The 20,873-nt window shown below is 45.5% G+C and overlaps 1 protein-coding gene across 3 annotated transcripts in view; it reads right to left on the bottom strand.

The window, feature by feature from the left end:
- LOC140427589 (FERM domain-containing protein 6-like) overlaps window positions 1–20,873 on the bottom strand; it is a 105,533-nt gene that overhangs the window by 52,142 nt on the left and 32,518 nt on the right. For all 3 annotated transcript variants that reach the window (XM_072513015.1, XM_072513021.1, XM_072513016.1), the window contains exon 2: window positions 5,662–5,878. In XM_072513015.1, coding sequence (XP_072369116.1) covers window positions 5,662–5,757 — 96 coding nt within the window. In that variant the 5' untranslated portion in view covers window positions 5,758–5,878. The remainder of the gene's footprint in view (window positions 1–5,661; window positions 5,879–20,873) is intronic.

Raw genomic sequence — 20,873 nt, 5'->3', positions numbered from 1 at the left:
CACTGACCATGCTGCCTGTCTAAACTGAAACCCCCTACTCTTCCGGGGACCATATCCCTCTATCCCATCCTATTCATGTATTTGTCAAGACGACAAGGTCTTAGGTCGGGCCAACAGACCAGCATAAATTAGACCACTGCTTTGACCCCACTCTACACCTACCACTACCTGAGCAACTCAAACTACAAGATCAATGGAATCAGAAAATGGAACAGCAGATAATGCTTAAATTTAAGACAGATGTGAGGGAGAGAGTACTTTGAACAGAAAATATGCCTTAGAGACTTCTCTTCCTTTACAAATGTAACATATTATTTAGTAGTTATTTTTTTATTTAGCAAGTGCAAACCCCTGAAGCCAAGAAAGTGATGATCTTCTGGTTTTCTGAGATTAACAGGTGGGTAACCTTCCCGCCCCTACCGCTGAGGGGGATTCAGGACAGGATAATTTCCAGAGGGTGGGTAGAGGCGGGGAGCGTCTTGGAAATCTATAAGGAGCTTATGGGGTCGGAGGAGACGCAGACCGAGGAGCTGAAGCATAAGTGGGAGGTGGAGCTGGGAGGTGAGATAGAGGATGGTTTATGGGCAGACGCTTAGAGTAGAGTCTACGCGTCCACAACATGTGCCAGGCTCAGCCTAATACAATTTAAGGTTGTGCACCGGGCTCACATGACAGTGGCCCAGATGAGCAGATTCTTTGGGGTGGAGGACAGGTGCACAAAATGCACGGGTGGACAAGAGAACCATTCCACATGTTCTGGGCATGTCCGAAGCTTCGGGGATTTTGGCAGGAGTTTGCGGACGTTATGTCCATGGTGTTAACAACAAGGGTGGCGCTGGGTCCAGAGGTGGCGATTTTCAGGGTGTCGGAAGATCCGGGAATCCAGGAGGAGAAAGAGGCAAATGTTCTGGCCTTTGCTTCCCTGGTAGCCCGGAGACGGATATTATTAGCATGGAGGGACTCAAAGCCCCCGAAGTCGGAGACCTGGCTATCGGACCTGGCTAGCTTTCTCTGTCTGGAGAAAATCAAGTTCGCCTTGAGAGGGTCACTGTTAGGGTTCGCCAAGAGGTGGCAACCGTTCGTTGACTTCTTTGCGGGAAATTAATCATCAGCAGGGGGGGGGGGGGGGGGGGTGTATATTTTGTTGTTGTTTTTATACCAAAAATATCTCAATAAAATGTTTATTTAAAAAAAGGAAAGTGAGGTCTACTTCCCATGTTTGGTGGGCAGAGTGGAGGGAGGGGATTATCCCACGAAAGAAGAATCAAGGCCGGAATTCCCCGGCTGTTGGTTGGCAGCTGGATTCTCTAGTCCCACTGGCAGTGCACCGATTCCCCGTGGCGTGGGGTGGCTTCAATGGAAATACCCATTGACAGCGCCGTGAGCAGAGAATCCCACTGCCAGCAAACAGCGTGTCACCTCCTGTTGCCGAGAAACACGTGGCTGGGAGGCCGGAGAATCCCACCCCAAGTACTCAGATCTGCCTTAAAGGCAATTACTAATTTAATAGTTGCTTTGAACTCGATTCATGAAGGCACATCTGCAAACTTTGTACACTTCACACTACATCATAGAATCATAGAATTTCCACTGGAGAAGGCGGCCATTTGGCCTATCGAGTCTGCTCCAGCCCTTGGAAAGAGCACCCCACCTAAGCCCACACTTTCCCCCCCCCCCCCCCCATCCCAGTAATGCCACCTAATCTTTTTGGACACCAAGGGCAATTTAGCGTGGCCAATCCACCTAATCTGCACATCTTTGAACTGTGGGAGGAAACCGGAGCACCCGGAGGAAACCCACGCACACACGGGGAGAATTCCCGGCTTGGATCACTGTGCGGAGTCTGCACGTTCTCCCAGTGGCTGCGTGGGTTTCCTGCGGATGCTCCGGTTTCCTACCACAAGTCCTGAAAGAAGTGCTTGTTAAGTGAATTGGATCTTCTGAATTCTCCCTCAGTGTACCCGAACAGGCGCTGGAATGTGGCGACTGGGAGATTTTCACAGTAACTTCATTGCAGTGTTAATGTGCTTACTTCTGACACTAATAAAGATTATTATTATTATTTTATTAGTTTCTGCTTTGGGAAATGTGAACTTTTTCATACATTTTGTACCTTTTTTTTTATACTTTGGGGGTCATGAATTCTTTTTTATGTGCATTTTATATTAGTTCCTGGTAGATGAAGGGTTAATTGTAGATGTGAGAGGATTGTTGCTTGGCTCAGGTTAATCAGAACCATATGTACAGATGGATTATTTATGTTTGGGTCGTGACTATGGCTCAAGGCTAGTGACCAGGGGCCCGAACACAACGGACAGACAATGTAAGCACTGCCAGACAGATAACAAGATCAGAACACAAAAGAGGAAAGACACCTGGTTACAGAGATAAAAGGAAAGGATTCAGAAAAGTTCTTTACCCAGATTCTGAAGATGATAGAGGAAAGGAAACAAGAACAAAAGTCACAACGAGCCATTGGTAGCAGCTAGAGTCAGTGGAAAGCAAGAACCACCTGAACCAGGAGATCAACTGCCTTCTTTTGTTAAGCACAACATTTGTTACTTAATAAATTATCCCTAAACCACTGCATCTAAATCAGATTGGTCTCGGAACTCTTGCATTACAGACTGCTGAATGCTGTGTGTGTAAAAAATGCTTCCTGACATAGGAGGTTATTGGGAGATCTTAATCAAAAAGTATTTATGAACACCAAGCAATATACACAGTATTCATTTCAGATTGCTGAAGGTCCAAAGTGATGTAAAAAGGTATAAAAATTAAAATTGGCAAGGCCAAGAATGGGGAAATACTAGATTTAGTGCTTGCTTGACTTGTACCATGTTATGTTTAGTGATTGAGCTGATCCTGACAATTAAGCAGAGTAATTTCATAGCTGCAATACTAGTAACTGTTGTAGAATTCAAGTTGAAAACTAAGAATGTGGCCAGTCCAGGGAGACCGGATGATCTTAGCACGTTATAACCTACTATTCTGATCTTTTGACACCTACAAATTGTGTAATGATGTAACTAACATGCCACATCCACAGTTAACGTTTTAATTAGCGTCAAGAATCAATTCTGAAATGCACACGGAATAACTACAGGTAGTAACATTTTTATTTTCATAAATTTAGAGTACCCAATTATTTTTTTCCAATTAAGGGCAATTTAGATCACACTAATTCCCAAAAAAGGGAAGGACACCGGTGGAATATGTGTTGTATAGATCCATATCACTATTGAACACGGATGTGAAAGTATTGGCTAAGTTGTTGGAGGGGAGGATGGAGGATTGTGTTCCGGGGGTGATTGCAGAAGATAAAACAGGCTTTGTGAAGGGCAGGCAGCTCGCGAGTAATATAAGACGGCTGTTGAACGTGGTGATGAATCCGTCGAGAGCTCTGGTACTGGAGGTGGTGGTGTCCATGGACGCGGAGAAGACAGTTGATCGGGTGGAGTGGCGGTACTTGTTCGAAGTTTTGGGAAAGTTTGGGCCAAGATTTGTGGCATGGGTGCGGCTGCTGTATGCGGCACCAAGAACAAGGGTGAGGACGAATGATGTGAGTTCACAAAGCTTTGACTTACACAGGTGTACGAGGCAGGGGTGCCCGCTGTCGCCGCTGCGGTTTGCGCTGCCCATAGAGCCATTGGCGACGGCTCTCAGGGGGTCGGCAGAGTGGCAGGGGATAACGAGGGGACAGAGGGAGCATTGGGTGTCGCTCTATTCCGATGACCTCTTGCTGTATGTTTCGGATCCGTTGGAGAATATGGGAAGGGTTATGGGCCTGTTGGGGAGGTTTGGAGGGTTCTCGGCATACAAGCTGAATCTAGGGAAAAGAGAGGTATTCCCGGTGAATGAGCTGGCACAGCGGGCAAATTTAGGGAGGATGCCATTTACGTTTGCGAGGGATAGGTTTAGGTTCTTGGGGATTCAGGTAGCGAAGGAATGGACGGGGCTCCATAAGTGGAATTTAACGAAGCTGGTGGAGGAGGCCAGGGAGGATCTTAAGAGGTGGGATACACTGCACTTAACGTTGGCGGGGAGGGTCCAAGTGGTGAAAATGAATATTCTGCCGAGGTCCTTGGTTTATCTTTCAGGCTCTCCTGATCTTTATACTAAAGGCCTTTTTTCGGAAAGTGGACACAATCATCTCTGACTTTGTATGGGCGGGGAAGGTGCAGAGGGTGGGGAGGACTCTGCTACAGAGGCAGCAGGGGGGGTTGGCGTTGCCAAACTTGCTTCATTACTATTGGGCGGCGAATGTGGACAAGGTGCGGCGGTGGTGGGAAGGAGAGGGGTAGAGTGGGTTAGGATGGAGGAGGAATCTTGAAAGGGGTCTAGTTTGAGGGCTATGGTGATGGCAGCATTGCCAATGGCTCAGAGTAGGTATTCAGGGAGCCCAGTGGTGCAGCCCACGGTGATGCTATGGAATCAGCTGAGGAGGTATTTTAGGGTGGAAGAGATGTCGGTGCTAACGCCGCTGTGCGAGAATCATGGGTTTGAGCCGGGGCGGGTATGGATAGTGTATACAGGAGGTGGAGGGAAGTGGGGCTGGTCAAGGCGAGGGATTTGTATTTGGAGGAAGGGTTTGCTAGTCTGGAGGAGCTAAGGGAGAGGGTAGAGCTGCCGAGGGGTAGATATAATATATATATATATATATATATATATATATTGGTAAAGATCAAGGAGAAATGGGAAGCGGAGTTGGGAATGGACATCAATTGGGGAGTATGGAGTGAGACACTGTGAAGGGTAAACGGGACCTCTTGTGCAAGGATGAGCCTGACACAGTTTAAGGTGGTGCACAGGGTACATATGACTCGGGCGGGAATGAGTGGGTTCTTTCAGGGGGTAGCAGACGAATGTGAGAGGTGTGGGCGGGGGCCAGCGAATCATGCGCACATGTTTTGGGGTTGTGAAAAATTGGGAAGATTCTGGGCAGGAGTGTTCACGGTCTTAGCCAGGATACTGGAGGAGGGAGTGGACCCGGACCCTTTTGTGGCGATATTTGGGGTTTCAGAGAAGCCGGAGCTCATGGAGAGGAGGAAGCCGATGTCATGGCCTTTGCCTCTCTGATTGCACGGCGACAAATTTTGCTGGAGTGGCGGTCGGCATCGCCACGGGGGTAGCAGCATGGTTGGGTGACCTGTACAACTTCCTGCGGTTAGAGAAGATAAAGTATGAGTTAAGGGGCTCAGCAGGGGAGTTTGAGAAAAGGTGGGGGATGTTTGTGACCGTGTTTGAGGAGCGGTTCGTCGCAGGGGGGTGGGGAGGGGGAGGGTAAAAAAGGAGACAAATCTGATCTGTACAACCTGTATAGTTGATTGTTGGGAAGAATGTTTCCCAGGGTGTTTATTTGCTGTAACCTACATTGATACAAGTTGGAATAAAATGCGTTCGAAAACAAAAGGGCTATTTAGAGTGGCCAATCTACCTACGCTGCACATCTTTGGGTTGTGGGGGTGAGACTGTGCAAAGTCCACACGGACAGTGACCTGGGGCCGGGATCGAATCCGGGTCCTTGGCACCGTGAAGCAGCAGTGCTAACCACTGTGCCACCATGCTGCCCTCGCAATAAAATCAATCGATACTCCAGTTGCAGTAAAGACTAAACTCTAGTCAGTGCCTTTTTGTAGCCGTAAAGAAATTCCTACTCACCCCAACGAGAACTTCAAGTTGTTCCTTGTTTGGCAGAAGTACAAAAACAATGCGTTGGCCCGGCATCATTTTATTTTGGAATAGCTGCTTGTTCATGACTGGACTGTGGCAAGATTTCAGTGTAATTAATCTCTGTCCAGTACCAGTGCTGTCTTCCACAGGTTATGGTGCTCCCTTCACTGAGCGCAGGACCACATCCAGTCTGCCCTCATCCACCCTGCCAAATTAAATGTTTCAATGTTAATTAATGAAAACAGAGCATACGCGCACTAGGGTTTGCGGATGTGAGCTCGTAGAGGCATAAACAATTAAGGAATCCTGGCCACAGATCAGGCGACACACGCATTAAGTGTTACGCATAAACATAGGCATTTTTGATGTCCAAAGAATGACGGAGGCGGGTTAAGAGAATTCAGATGACTCAAGTCAAACATTCGTCAGCATTGACACAAACCTTATGCAATAAAATCAGATTTATAGACAAAACTATTAAAAATCATTCTAGAAAACCTTTCTCCCATAAAAAAGCACTCATAACAATGATGGCAGCATTGGGAACAAATAAAAAGTTTTATTTGAAAAAAAACATCCACTCACTTCGAAATACTGAGCAAATAGAGGCAAATATTTCCAATGATCACCTGATGTAGTGGATCCCTTTTATTCAGCTTTATCTATGATGCAGTCCAAAATGTGACAAATAGCAACTGTGCCAGTACATGAATGCATATTGTTATGGGCCAGGGTTTAGAGAATCCCAAAGTGTAGCATGGAGTTCACCTGACCGACAACTGTTAATAGATTGTGGTATGGGAAGCACACGGCCCACTCTACAGGTGTGGTACAGCAGAAATAGAAAAGTATTTTTTAAGCAAAACAATGTTTATTCTATGAACTCAAGTTAACCTTTTTAAAACATACAGTGAACATCTTAGCAACCATTCATTCAAATACAACCCCCAAACAATACAACACTACGTAATCCTTAAGCTGTCCTTTTAATATCCATAAGACTTTTTAAAAAAAAACTTTAACAGAAGCACATCAGGTTAAAGTCACTACTGGAAACATGTATAATTTTGAATTCACCAAATGATCAAGAGAGTCTTTTCATGGCAGAGAGAACAGCAGTACACCTGCTTTGGCTGGCTTCAGCTACAACACACTGAAAAAAAAAAACACAGACACACCCAAGCTTTTCTCAAAGTGAAACTAAAAAGCAGAGCCAGAGCTCAGCTCCACCCACACTCTTGACATCACTGCAGTAACATGAGCAGCCAAACATTTCTTAAAGTGACATTCTCATGACACCCCCCCCCCCCCCCAAAAAAATCAACTTCACGATGGTTTCATTTTTCACCTTTTCACTATCCTTTAAGAAATGCACACAGTAAATATACTTTTTCGTTTTAAAAAAACACAAGCAAACGGGTATAATAATATTGTCCATTTTTTTTTTTTTCTTCTTCCTCCAACTGAAATCCTTCTTGATTGACAGTCTCTTTGAACAAGAAGGTTTCGGCATGATCCGTCCATTTCTCTACGCCTCGGCATTTCTCTATAAAGTCAGATATTTTAGTTCAATCTGATCACAGAGTCCCTTGTAATTCTCCACCACAGGAGCATTGGTTATCACAGCTTTCAAGCTGTCAAATGCCTGTTGAAACTCCGCTGTCCACTGAAATTTTTGACGTTTCTTCAGCAAGTCCATCGGTGGAGCAATCACGCTACAAAACGTTTGCACAAATGTTCGATCAAATTCACTCATGCCAAGAAACTGCATTATTTTCCTTCGTCTTCAGGGTATCGAAAACTCCTCAATAACATCGGTTTCACATCCCGTGTGACCATTCGACCCGTCCGATTGTATGGCCAAGGAAAGTGACTTGGGCTTTTCCAAATTCACTTTTGACTAGGTTTAGCACAATTGGGTAATCCTGAAAATAACTTTGTTAGTTAACCGTTGAAATGTGGCTGGGGCGTTTTTCATGCCAAATGGCATAACTTTTATTGGTTATACCATCTGGAGACACAAAAGCGGAAATCTCCTTCGCCCTTTTGGAGAAAGGTACCTGCCAGTAACCTTTAAGTAAATCCAGTTTGGAAATAAAAGCGGATTGTCTCACTTTCTCAATGCAATCCTCCAAATGTGGGATAGGAAGAGTCCGTTCTTGTGTAGCCATCTCAGATGGCCACCTGCAAAGGACCATGGGAATTATGGCCATCCCAGGACTCAGACAGACTCAGAGCTTGTGTGCGTATTTGCAACCCAGAGAGCTAGACGCAATCGAAACCCCCGCTCGTTTGCATTCTAATGGCCCATTTCCCCAGAACAAAAGAACTGCACCTCAGGTAACCGATACAGATACAGACTAATCGGCACCACTCCCTTTACTCAGAGAGCCCAAACAGCCAAGGTCAATGACCGCTAAGAATACACCCAGCATCAAGGCACCTGCCCCTTTATTGGCCAAAATCGAAGGCAGTGATCGAAGCTTGTCAAATTATTGGGTCCAAGTTAAGGACCGCCCCAAAGAGCGCGAAATCCCAGAGGGATAAGAAGAGACACAGCCATGTGCTCGGTCTCTCTTGGATCCGGCCTATGCCAACCCAAGTGCAGCATAATGACCAGACAGACAAGTTCAAGACCAACGATCGCTACCAGACGGATGAGCCCAGCAGAAACAGAGCCACTTCCTCCACCCAGCCACGCAAGATCCGGACAAAGGCCTTGTCCATCTGCATAGAGCCGGTTGTCCTGAAGTTTGTAGAGATTATTGTAGTTGTTAGGTGTAGTTTAACTTGTAGTGTTTTGTGTTGCATGTCGAAGTAATCCTTGTGTGTAAATAAACCATCTTTGAACTTGAACTGACTAACTGGTTGTGTGGTCCTTTGATCGATATCCGGTAAAGCCTTGTGGTGGTATCATTTGATACCTGGCGACTCTAAAAAGCATCATTATTAATTGGCGATATTATTGGTGATGCTAGTGGGATAGTATTCCATTAAATTGGCAATACTTGTAACTGCATTAACCTTTCTATAGTCCACACACAACCGTTGGGTACCGTCTGGTCTAGGTACCATCACCATGGGTGAGCTTCATTGGCTGCAACCCACTTCAATTATGCCATTTATAAGCATACTCTCAATCTCTGTTAACCTGTGCCAATTTTAAAGGATTAAGTCTATATGGATGTTGTTTGATAGGAACAGCACTTCCCACATCTACATCATGTATAGCCATTTTAGTACTTCCCAATTTATCTCTACAAACTTGCCCATGTGATATCAATAACTCTTTCAGGTTAGCTTGTTTATCCTCTGGAAGGTAACTCAACAATTTATCCCAATTTTTAAGAACATCCTCATTTTCCAATTTAATTTGAAGTATGTCAAATTCACAAGTCATCTGGACTTGGATTTGGTTCGTCACTGAGTTAGAATCATTAAAACCTCCTCCTTTTTCTCTCCTTCCCTTTCAAAGTACCTTTTAAGCATATTCACATGACACACTCGGTGAGTCTTCCTTCTATCTGGTGTTTTTACCACATAATTCACCTCACTTAATTTCCTTTCAATCTGATAAGGTCCACAAAACCTTGCTTGAAAGGTTCACCTACCACTGGTTTCAATACTAAAATTTTATCTCCACTGGCAAAACTACAAACTTTGGATTTCTTGTCCGCGATCCGTTTCATCACATTTTGTGCAACTTTCAAATGTTGTCTAGCCAATTCACCTGCTCTATTTAATTGTTCCCTAAAATTTGACACGTAATCCAATAGTGTAATTTCCGATTTCTCACTCACCAATTTTTCCTTAATCAATTCAAGTGGTCCTCTTACCTCATGACCAAAAATTAGTTCAAAATGACTGAATTTGGTGGACTCATTAGGTGCATCCCTAATTGCAAACAGTACGAATGGAATTCCTTTATCCCAATCCTCTGGATAATTGTGACAATACGCCCTCAACATTGTCTTTAATGTCTGATGCCACCTTTCTAACGCTCCCTGCGATTCTGGATGGTACGCAGTTGATTTAAATTGCTTTAGTCCTAAGCTATCCATAACTTCTTTGAATAACCTCGAGGTAAAATTTGATCTTTGATCCGATTGTATTTCTGTGGGTAGTCCATATCGAGTAAAGAATTTAAGTAATTCCTCCACAATCTTTTTAGCTGTAATATTACGTACTGGAATGGCCTCTGGAAACCTAATAGACACATCCATTATCGTCAAAAGATATTGGGCGAAATTCTCCCCCAACGGCGGGATGTCCGCCGACTGGCGCCAATCAGACGGGCATCGTGCCGGCCCAAAGGTGCGGAATGCTCCGCATCTTTGGCGGCCTAGCCCCAACATTGAGGGGCTAGGCCGACGGCGGAGGGATTTCCGCCCCGCCAGCTGGCGGAAATGGCGTTTGTTTCCCCGCCAGCTGGCGCGGAAATGCGGCGCATGCGCGGAAGTGCCAGCGGCCGCTGTCAGTTTCCCGGCGCATGCGCGGGAGCGTCAGCGGCCGCTGTCAGTTTCCCGGCGCATGCGCGGGAGCGTCAGCGGCCGCTGTCAGTTTCCCGCGCATGCGCAGTGGGGAGAGTCTCTTCCGCCTCCGCCATGGTGGAGGCCGTAGCGGAGGCAGAAGGGAAAGAGTGCCCCCACGGCACAGGCCCGCCCGCGGATCGGTGGGCCCCGATCGCGGGCCTGGCCACCGTGGGGGCACCCCCCGGGGTCAGATCGCCCCGCGCCCCCCCCCCCCCAGGACCCCGGAGCCCGCCCACGCCGCCTGGTCCCGCCGGTAAATACCAGGTTTTATTTACGCCGGCGGGACAGGCAATTTCTGGGCGGGACTTCGGCCCATCCGGGCCGGAGAATCCAGCGGGGGGTCCCGCCAACCGGCGCGGCCGGATTCCCGCCCCATCTCCGGGAGCGGAGACTTCGGCGGGGGCAGGGGCGGGATTCACGGCGGCCAACGGCCATTCTCCGACCCGGCGGGGGGTCGGAGAATGACGCCCATTGATTCCCACTTTTTGTTTTAGGAAGCAGTCCTACACAATCAATTAGGACCCTTGTAAAAGGTTCCTCAAATGCTGGAATGGGTATTAAGGGCGCTGGTTTTATCACTGCTTGAGGTTTCCCTATCACTTGACATGTGTGACATGATTGACAAAATTTAACTACATCTTTATGTAGTCCAGGCCAATAAAAATGTTTTTGGATTTTAGCATGAGTTTTCCTTATTCCCAAATGACCTCCCACTGATACCTCATGTGCAACTCGCAATACCTCCTTTCTATACCCTACCGGCAATACTACTTGATGAACTTCTGCCCACTTTTCATCCGCCTGCATATGTAAAGGTCTCCATTTTCTCATCAAGACATTACTTTTACGGTAATAACACTCTGGTATACACTCACCCCCCCGACTGACACCCCCCCCACCCCCGACTGACTCACCCCCCCACCGACTGACTCACCCCCACCCCCCCGACTGACTCACCCCCACCCCCCCGACTGACTCACCCCCACCCCCCCGACTGACTCACCCCCACCCCCCCGACTGACTCACTGCCCCCCCCCCCGGACTGACCCCCCCCCCCCCGGACTGACACCCCCCCCCCGACTGACCCCCCCCCGACTGACCCCCCCCCCGACTGACCCCCCCCCCGACTGACCCCCCTCTGTTGTAACTCCGCCAATTTTCCTGAACTAAAAATATCCGCCTCATCCTCCACCTGTTCTTGTTCTTTTTCAACCACCTGATCAAAAATAGTTTCTGATAATTGCACTTCAACTTCATCTTCACTCTTTGATTTCTCCTCGTCTTAACCTGTGACTATGCGACCTTGTTACTACACAATCCGGAAAAATCCCAGGATATTCGTCCTTCAACACTTCAGTTGTCTGATTTTCCACTGTCTTATCAACCACAGTAGGCATCACTCTCACCTGTGATCCAAATATATCATTACCCAAGATAAACTCTATTCCTGGACAAGATAGTTTCTCTATTACTCCTACTACCACTTCACCACTCTTCACTGGACTTTCCAACCTTACCTTATATAATGGAACACTATTCCTCTCACCCTGAATTCCACATATTACCATCTTTTCTGGCAACATTCTTCCCAACCCACATAACTCCCCATCTCTTACCATTAAAGATTGACTAGCTCTCGTATCTCTGAAAATTGTGACTTCTTTACCTGCTCCTCCTGATACACATGAGTAAACTTTACCCACACAAGTAAATTCTTTAAAGAGATCCGGCACCTTCTTATCAATCACCTCTTGATCAGGCTGTACAATTTTTTGCACTTCCTTCGCTTCACTTGGGCTTTCCTTCACCCACTTTAACAACCCCCGCTTTCCTTCACCCACTTTAACAACCCCCACTGTCTTATCCTGTTTTACCACATCAGCCTTCCCAGTGCTTTTCTTCAACCACTGTGACTTTACATGGCCTAGCTTATTACAGTGAAAACATGTGAAACTTTTCATGTCTCTTCCACCCTCCTGGATTTCTTTTTTAGTCTGAGGTACACTCCCCTTATTATCTGCCATCAGATCACCTTTACCTTTACCACGTGAGTATTTCTCATGTCCCCAATTTCTATCCCTCACAGGCTGAAACTGATGTTGGAAACCAAACTTTTGATTGATGAACTAATTCATAATCATCTGCCATTTCTGCTGCTAATCTTGCAGTTTTAGCCCTCTGCTCTTCCCCATGCGTTCTGCTCTTCCCCATGCATTCTCACTACATCAGGAATTGAACTTTTGAACTCCTCCAAAAGTATAATTTCTCTGAGAGCTTCATACGTTTGGTCTATTTTCAAAGCCCTTATCCACCTATCAAAATTACTCTGTTGATCCTTTCATGTATGTTTGACCAAATTATTTCCTTGAATTTCTAAACCGTTGTCTGTAGGCTTCAGGCACTAGTTCATATGCACTGAAGATGGATTTTTTTCACCTACTCATACGACTCAGATACCTCCTCGGATAGTGATGCAAACACTTCACTAGCCCTACCCACCAGCTTTGTTTGAATCAGTAATACCCACATGTCCTGTGGCCATTTCATTTGTTTAGCTACATTCTCAAATGAAATGAAAAAGGCTTCTACCTCCTTCTCATCAAACCTTGGCAATGCTTGGACATATTAAATTGATCCCCACCAAGCCTTTGACTATGACACTATTTCTCACTATCCTCAGCACTATCATCCAACTGTACGTTTCCCTTTACGTCTGCCAATTCTAACTGACTGTCATGTTTCATGGCCATTTTCTGAAGTTCAAACTCGCTCTCTTTATCTTTTTCCCTGATCTGTATCTCCCTTTCTCTTTCTTTTTCCTCTCTCTCTTTTGTATTCAAGCCGCTTTATTTCTTTCCCATGTTCCATTTCTTTAATTTGTAACAGAATTTCTGCCATTTCCAATGAGTCAAACTGTATCTCAGGCAACTTTAAATGCTTAGCCACCACCATATTTAACTCAACTTTTCGCATTTTGTCAAGTAAAGTTAACTGCAATGTTTTTGCCAAATCTAACAGTCTGCTTTTAGTCTCTGTCCATAAGGTACTGCGTGTGACCGTCTCCACCCCCAAAAAACTCAGTGCCTCGGAAAGAGCCATTGTCCACAACACACTCCCTATTTAAACTAAAATACCACACCTGAAAAGCAACCACAATATGCTCACCCCTCACTGTCTTTAAGTTCACTAAGCCAATCCTATAGATAGACTGTTATCCCGGGCGAGCCCCCAATTTGTTATGGGCCAGGGTTTAGAGAATCCCAAAGTGTAGCATGGAGTTCACCTGACCGACAACTGTTAATAGATTGTGGTATGGGAAGCACACGGCCCACTCTACAGTTGTGGTACAGCAGAAATGGAAAAGTATTTTTTAAGCAAAACAATGTTTATTCTATGAACTCAAGTTAACCTTTTTAAAACATACAGTGAACATCTTAGCAACCATTAATTCAAATACAACCCCCAAAGAATACAACACTACGTAATCCTTAAGCTGTCCTTTTAATATCCATAAGACTTTTTTAAAAAAAACTTTAACAGAAGCACATCAGGTTAAAGTCACTACTGGAAACATGTATAATTTTGAATTCACCAAATGATCAAGAGAGTCTTTTCATGGCAGAGAGAACAGCAGTACACCTGCTTTGGCTGGCTTCAGCTACAACACACTGAAAAACGAAACCAAAAAAACAGACACACCCAAACCTTTCTCAAAGTGAAACTAAAAAGCAGAGCCTGAGCTCAGCTCCACCCACACTCTGACATCACTGCAGTAACATGAGCAGCAAAACATTTCTTAAGGCGCCATTCTCATAATATACATCTGTATGTAACATGTCTTTGAACACATTGTAAATAGGACAAAATCCCCAATTTAATCAAACATGCCATACGAAATAGGAGGAGGAGGAATAGACCATACGAGCCCTCCAGTCTGCAATGCCATTCAATATAATCACAGCTAGTCTTCTATCTCAAATTCCACTTTCCTTCCTGTTCCCCATATCCCTTAATTACCAGAGAGATTTTTAATTTTTTTTTTTAATAAATCGATCTCAGTCCTGAATATACTCAACGATGGAGCATGAACAACCCTCTGGGGACACCAAGGTTTATCACATTTTGGACTGCACGATAGATAAAGCTGAATAAAAGGGATCCCCTACATCAGGTGATCATTGGAATGATAATTATTTTTGGGTTGTGACCTAAACCCCAGCGGGAACAGGCGAACAGGCTCAATTTACACAGGCTCGCGCCATAAGGCATGCCATTCTGTGACACACACATTCAAGGATTTTGATGCAAATCTATTTCGGTCAGTATTTTCTTCCTCCAAACATTGCGTTTTCTTCTGAGAAATTTGCTTTTCCACTTATGTTCATTAATCTTGGTGCCCCCCCACGCTGTGTGCTTTGGGCCCTCACTAACCTTGGTGTGTCCCCACGCTGTGTACTTTGGCCCCTCACCTTGCCTGGTCCCAATGAACAACAAATAAAAGTGTTCTCGGCAACAAAGGCAGGAGGAGCTCAGACCAAAGTCAAAAATAGAAAAAGAAAGCACACATAAAGACCGTAAATAAAATTTGAGATTAACAAACCACTTGTAATTTATGGCATCAGATGCAACACATTGATTCAACAGTCAAGAAAGCCTAACAACGTCTCTACTTCTTATGGAAGGTAAAGAAATTTGGCATGTCTGCATCAACTCTCACAAACTTCTACAGATGTGCGATCGAGAGCATCCTATGCGATCGAGACCATCCTATCCGGCTGCATCACAGCCTGGTATGGCAACTGCTAGGTCCAAGATCGCAAGAAACTGCAGAGTGTGATGAACTCAGCCCAACGCATCACACAAGGTTGCCACCCCACATTGATTCGGTCTACACCTCCCGCTGCCTCAGGATGGCAGACAGCATTATGAGAGACCCCTCCCACCCAGGCATTGCCTTCTTCCAGACCCTTCCATCAAGCAGAAGGTATAGAAGTCTGAAGACCCGCACATACAGACACAGGAACAGCTTCTTCCCCACAGCTACTAGACTCCTCAACGACTCCCCCCTCGGACTGATCTGTTCCCTCGAAGAATACCATTCACGACATCCTGTGCTGCTCTTGCTCATGTATTTGCTTTTTTTGGCCCCTTGTTCCGCACTGTAACCAATCACTATTTGTTGATGTATCATTTGTCAAGGTTCTCTGTCGACTATTCTTTTTGTCTACTATGTACGTACTGTGTACATTCCCTTGGCCGCAGAAAAATACTTGTCACTGTACTTCGGTACATGTGACAATAAATCAAATTAATCAATCAATCGAAAAAAGAATCAGATGTTGTCTAAATTCTAGCCTTGTAATCCACTCCCATCTATCCACTAACTGCAATCAAATTTACTGGACAGACTATACATACACATCAGTTACATTATTCCGGACCTAATTAAATGTGTTGATTTTAAAATGCTCATCCTGGGCTTCACACCCCACCAGTATCTGTATCTCTTTCACCTCCTACTGCCTGATAGTCCCCCACTTTGTGTGTTGTATAATAGCATACTGCAATAAATTAGGGATTTTGGTGGTATTTGCCATGTTCTGGAGGATCTGATACATACATACTTGTTTCTGGTGGCACTGTGGCTATTTGTCCCATGTTCTGCACTCCACCAGGTAGAACTGAACACCAGGGGTCCACTGAGTTCGGTGATCTTTGGAAATATTTACATCTCTATGCTCAGAAGCTCCTTGTGGCTGTCAGCATTTACCCGAGTGTCTTTTTTTAGGAGAATAATTTTCTGCAATGACTGGCAATAGCCATTATCAGGCACTCCTCAAATTCTGGCCTCCTGTCCATCTTTGATTTCCATCACTCCACTATTGATGGCCGCACCTTCAGCTGCCTGGGCTCCAAGTGCGACAATTCCCTCTCAAAACCTCTCTGCCTTTAGGAAACTCCTTAAAAGTTACATCTTTGACCAAACTGTGGGGCACCTGTCCGAATCTCTTCATGTGGCTCAGTGCCAGATTGACGTTGCTGTGAAGTTGGGATGTTTTGAAATGTTAAAGGCGCCACATAAATGCAAGCCATTGCAAATCAGGGGGTTTTTGTCTCCCAGGAAGTGAGGATTCCCTCTAGAAATTTAAACTATGCACTTTTCCCCCCCACAAAACGTAATGACTCCAAGCAGACTATAAATTAACTATAATTAATACCATAGATCTTCCTTTGCAGTATAAATTATTGTTCCCTTTACAGTTGGTATTCTTGCAATCTATACTGATGAATCATTGTGAAAAGTTTAGGACAATCGGTCTCTTTTTTCAGCAATATTGTAGACTCTATTGAAGCTAATTAAAATTTAGTTAAGTTTAGTGAAGACCCACACATCCAGACATAGGAACAGCTTCTTCCCCTCAGCTACTAGGCTCCTCAACGACTCCCCCTCGACTGATCTGTTCCCTGTAAGAATACTATTCAAGATGTCCTGTGCTGCTCTTGCTCATGTATACGTGTTGTTTGGCCCTTGTTCCACACTGTAAGCAACCACTATTTGTTGATGTACCAATTGTCAATGTTCTCTGTCGATTATTCTTTTGGTCTACATAATCATCTTTATTGTCACAAGTAGGCGGACATTAATACTGCAATGAAGTTACTGTGAAAAGCCCCTAGTCGCCACATTTCGGTGCCTGTTCAGGTACACAGAGGGAGAATTCAGAATGTCCAAATTACCTAACAGCATTTCTTTCGGGACTTGTGGGAGGAAACCGGAGCACCCGGGGAAACCCATGCAGTCACGGGGAGAACGTGCAGTCTCCACACAGACAGTGACCCAAGATGGGAATCAAACCTGGGACTCGAGCTGTGAAACAACAGTGCTACCCACTGGGCTCTCTTGCTGTCCTATGTACGTACTGTGGCTGCCCTACTATGTATGTTTAAATCCTACACACACACACTCGCTCGCTAAGACATGAGCAGTTTCACACATGCACCATTAGCCTCCATTCCATTTGCACACATTGGGCAAGATTTTCCTGTTCTGCCCACGGGGCACCCTCGCACCGTGGATTCAATGGGAAATCCCACTGACAGTGGCAGCACCAGATGTTTCCACTGCTGGCCGACAGCGGGCCACCTCCCGCTGCCGAGAAACAAAGCCACATTTCAGATATTAACCCTGTGCACAACGCACCCCCCCCCCCCCCCCCAAACTCCACCCTCATTGCAACGACCACCCAAAATGCAGACAAGTCTGGTTGGAAATCCAGGTGGGTTCTCACCCTGCCTTTAGCCGGGATAAAAATCTGGATTTAGGTTTCAGTGAGCCGCTTGCCAAGAGGTTGCTTTGTTCTTCCCGCAATTAAAAATAACAAGGAATTTCCGGAACCGGGAAAAGCCAGTAAGTCTAAACATGGCCATTCTTTGACCCACACCTGCTCAGGTATGCACCATGAGTCACATCATCCCCACAGTAAATAAAGCAGATGTAATTTAAGAGGGATTGTAGCAAAGCCCAGACATAACAGTAAAATAGATAAGGGGCAAAAGGAATATTACTTAATCACCGCCTCACAGAGACAAGATGTTTAGCGTAAAGGCATTCAGAACAGCTTCATCAGAACAAAAAGGATTAACAGCTAAAGACTGTTACAATCAGTATGCTCTCTATCTTTGATCACAACTCAGTCCTATGCCTTTGGCCCACAATATCGCACACGCACACACAAAGAAAATTCACTGTCACAACATCCATTTAGGTACATGCAAAAATACAAGAACTCCTCTCTCCACTCCCGTAATAAATGAAAACCTCCAGTCAAGCCAAAAATCAGCTCTTGGCAACTGAGAGCATCTGTGGTGTAGATATTTAGTTCTGAACAGCCAAATGGATCCAACAACAGAAATGAAAGCAGTAGGTTTTTGACTTCCCCCCCCCCCCCCTCCCAGAATGGCACCAGAGGATTAAATGGCCTACTCCTGTTCCTGTGTCCCTAACATTAAATTCACCTGCTCCTCTAACCATGCTGAATTAAAGCAGATTTCTCAACGTCTGACTCCCACCCTACTTAAGCCCTCAGCTCCGCCCTATAACCCGTAACCCAGTAACCCCACTTAACCTTTTTGGACACCAAGGGCGATTTATCATGGCCAATCCACCTAACCTGCACATCTTTGGACTGTGGGAGGAAGAGTGTGTGATAAAGAGTGGCGCCTGGCTCAATATACCTATTATTTGTCCATATCACAAAACAAACAGCTCAGTTGACTGATGCGGGGGAAAGTATTAATCGGTATTGATCATTCCTCACGATTTACAGGACATTAACCTCCGTATCACAATGAGCCAATTGATTCAAGCTGCAGGAATTTGCTGTCATCAGGTACATTAGATGTCGAAAAAACCTTTGTACTTTACCATTTGTATTTATACTGATAGGGAATTATTTAACTGCAGATCTCCCCCCCCCAACCTGGGGTTACTGGGTTACGGGGATCGGGTGGAGGCGTGGGCTTAAGTAGGGTGATATGCCATCAATTAAACGGAGAACACAAAGTGAATTAACTATGGCTTTAATTGACTTACAACAGAGCTGGCAGCGTGCCCCAGAATGAGGCAGTGAGAGAGGTCGGCAGCTTACATACTCAGGCCCTAGGGGGAGGAGCAGTGGCAATACTGTACAACACGTAATACTGTGGCAGCACAATACAACACAGTGGTTTCACCACATAGGGTGCTCTTCCCAAGAGCCGGTGCACTCGATGGGCCGAATGGCCTCCTTCTGCACTGTAAATTCTGATTCTATGACCAACCCACCCCACTTCCCCAAAACGGTTGGCAACTGGAACGGCATTATTGTAGTTGAAATTTTTGATCAGCAGCAAGTAACAGATAAGAAGCTTTTAACTTTGTTTTATATATTTGAGGACGAAAAGGGAATAACGTTTTGTCGATAGAGCGGGATGAAGTTGGGCGAGAGGAGGCTCAAAAACCCTTCGGACCGAATGGCGTATTTCTGTGACTTCATCCTACACCAGCCTAGATAAATAACAAATAGGTTTTCCAAGTGGAATTCCAAGCTTCTGGCACTCAGAGGATCGTCAGATCCTCCACCTAAGGTACAGCAGGTGTTGCCCGAGGGTCCACTCTGATTCGCACAAGTATAAACAAAGGGTGTTGTTGGCAAGCTATTTGCCTGAAACCTACCCAGCATTCACACGCATCTTCACCAGGGGGCACTGGATGGCGATCAGGAATTGGCATGGTGATGGCAGGGTGGGCACAAACTGAGTATCACTCCGAGACCGAAAGGTTGGTCTCTTCAGTTTGCACCACCTACTAAATGTCTATGTGGTGATTATATTTGTTAACGGAATAACTTCAAGATGAAAAGTCAACGGACAATCATTACATTTAAACTTGATTTGTACATTCAAACGGAACATTTGGGCTTCCTGAAAGAGTACAAATCATCTCTATTGCAATATTAGGTCCAATGCAGACAAGCGTGACAGATCGTACAGAATGAAGGGCACATATGTTATTAAAGAATGTACGCAATGTACCAGGACATACTCGAGCCGTGTGCACTGCAGGGAGAACACCCCACCTGAGTGCATTTCATTCCTCTGAGGCTTCAGCTCCAAAGAAATGCAGTCACCCGGGCTTCTACATGGATGAAAGAGCAATGGCATCATGTTACTACATACACCATTCCCTTTACCTCCCTTTACAGACTTTGAAAAGAAAAACCCAGGCATCAGTCCAGGTAATCACTTACACAGCTCACTCCGATGTGAAATATTTCAGTACTTGCATAGATACATACATAGAAGATAGGAGCAGGAGGAGGCCTTTTGGCTCTTTGAGTCTGCTCTGCCATTCATCACAATCATGGCTGATCATCCAACTCTATAGCCTAATCCTGCTTTCTCCCCATAACCTTTGGTCCCATTCTCCCCAAGTGCTATATCCAGCCGCCCCTTGAATATATTTAAAGTTTTGGTTTCCTGTGGTAGTGAATTCCACAGGCTCACCACTCTGTGTGAAGAAGTGACTCCTCATCGCTGTCCAAAATGGGTTACCCCGAATCCTTAGACTGTGACCCCTGGTTCTGGACACACCCATCATTGCTAACATCTTCCCTGCATCTACCCTGTCTAGTCCTGTTAGAATTTTATAAGACTCTATGAGATCCCCCCTCATTCTTCTGAACTCCAGCGAGAACAATCCCAACCTAGTCAATCTCCCCTCATATGACAGTCCCGCCATCCCTGGAATCAGTCTGGTAAACCTTCGCTGCACTCCCTCGAGAGCAAGAACATCCTTCCTCAGAGAAGGAGACCAAAACTGCACACAATATTCTCAGTGTGGCCTCACCAGGATCCTGACAATTGCAGCAACACATCCCTGCTTCTATACTTGAAACCTCTTGCATTGAAGACCAACACGCCATTAGCCTTCTTTACCGCCTGCTACACCTGCATGCTTATCTTCAGCGAATGGTGCACAAGGACACCCAGGTCCCGTTGCACACTCCCCTCTCCCAATTTACAACCATTCAGGTAGTAATCTGCCTTCCTGTTTTTGCTTCCAAAATGAATAACCTCACACTTATCCAAATTATACTGCACCTGCCATTGGTTCGCCCACTCGCCCAA

Source organism: Scyliorhinus torazame, chromosome 1 (genome assembly GCF_047496885.1).
Source record: "Scyliorhinus torazame isolate Kashiwa2021f chromosome 1, sScyTor2.1, whole genome shotgun sequence".
Lineage (NCBI taxonomy): Eukaryota > Metazoa > Chordata > Chondrichthyes > Carcharhiniformes > Scyliorhinidae > Scyliorhinus > Scyliorhinus torazame.
Note: the sequence above shows the minus strand (reverse complement) of the source record. Positions and strands in the feature narration are given on the sequence as shown.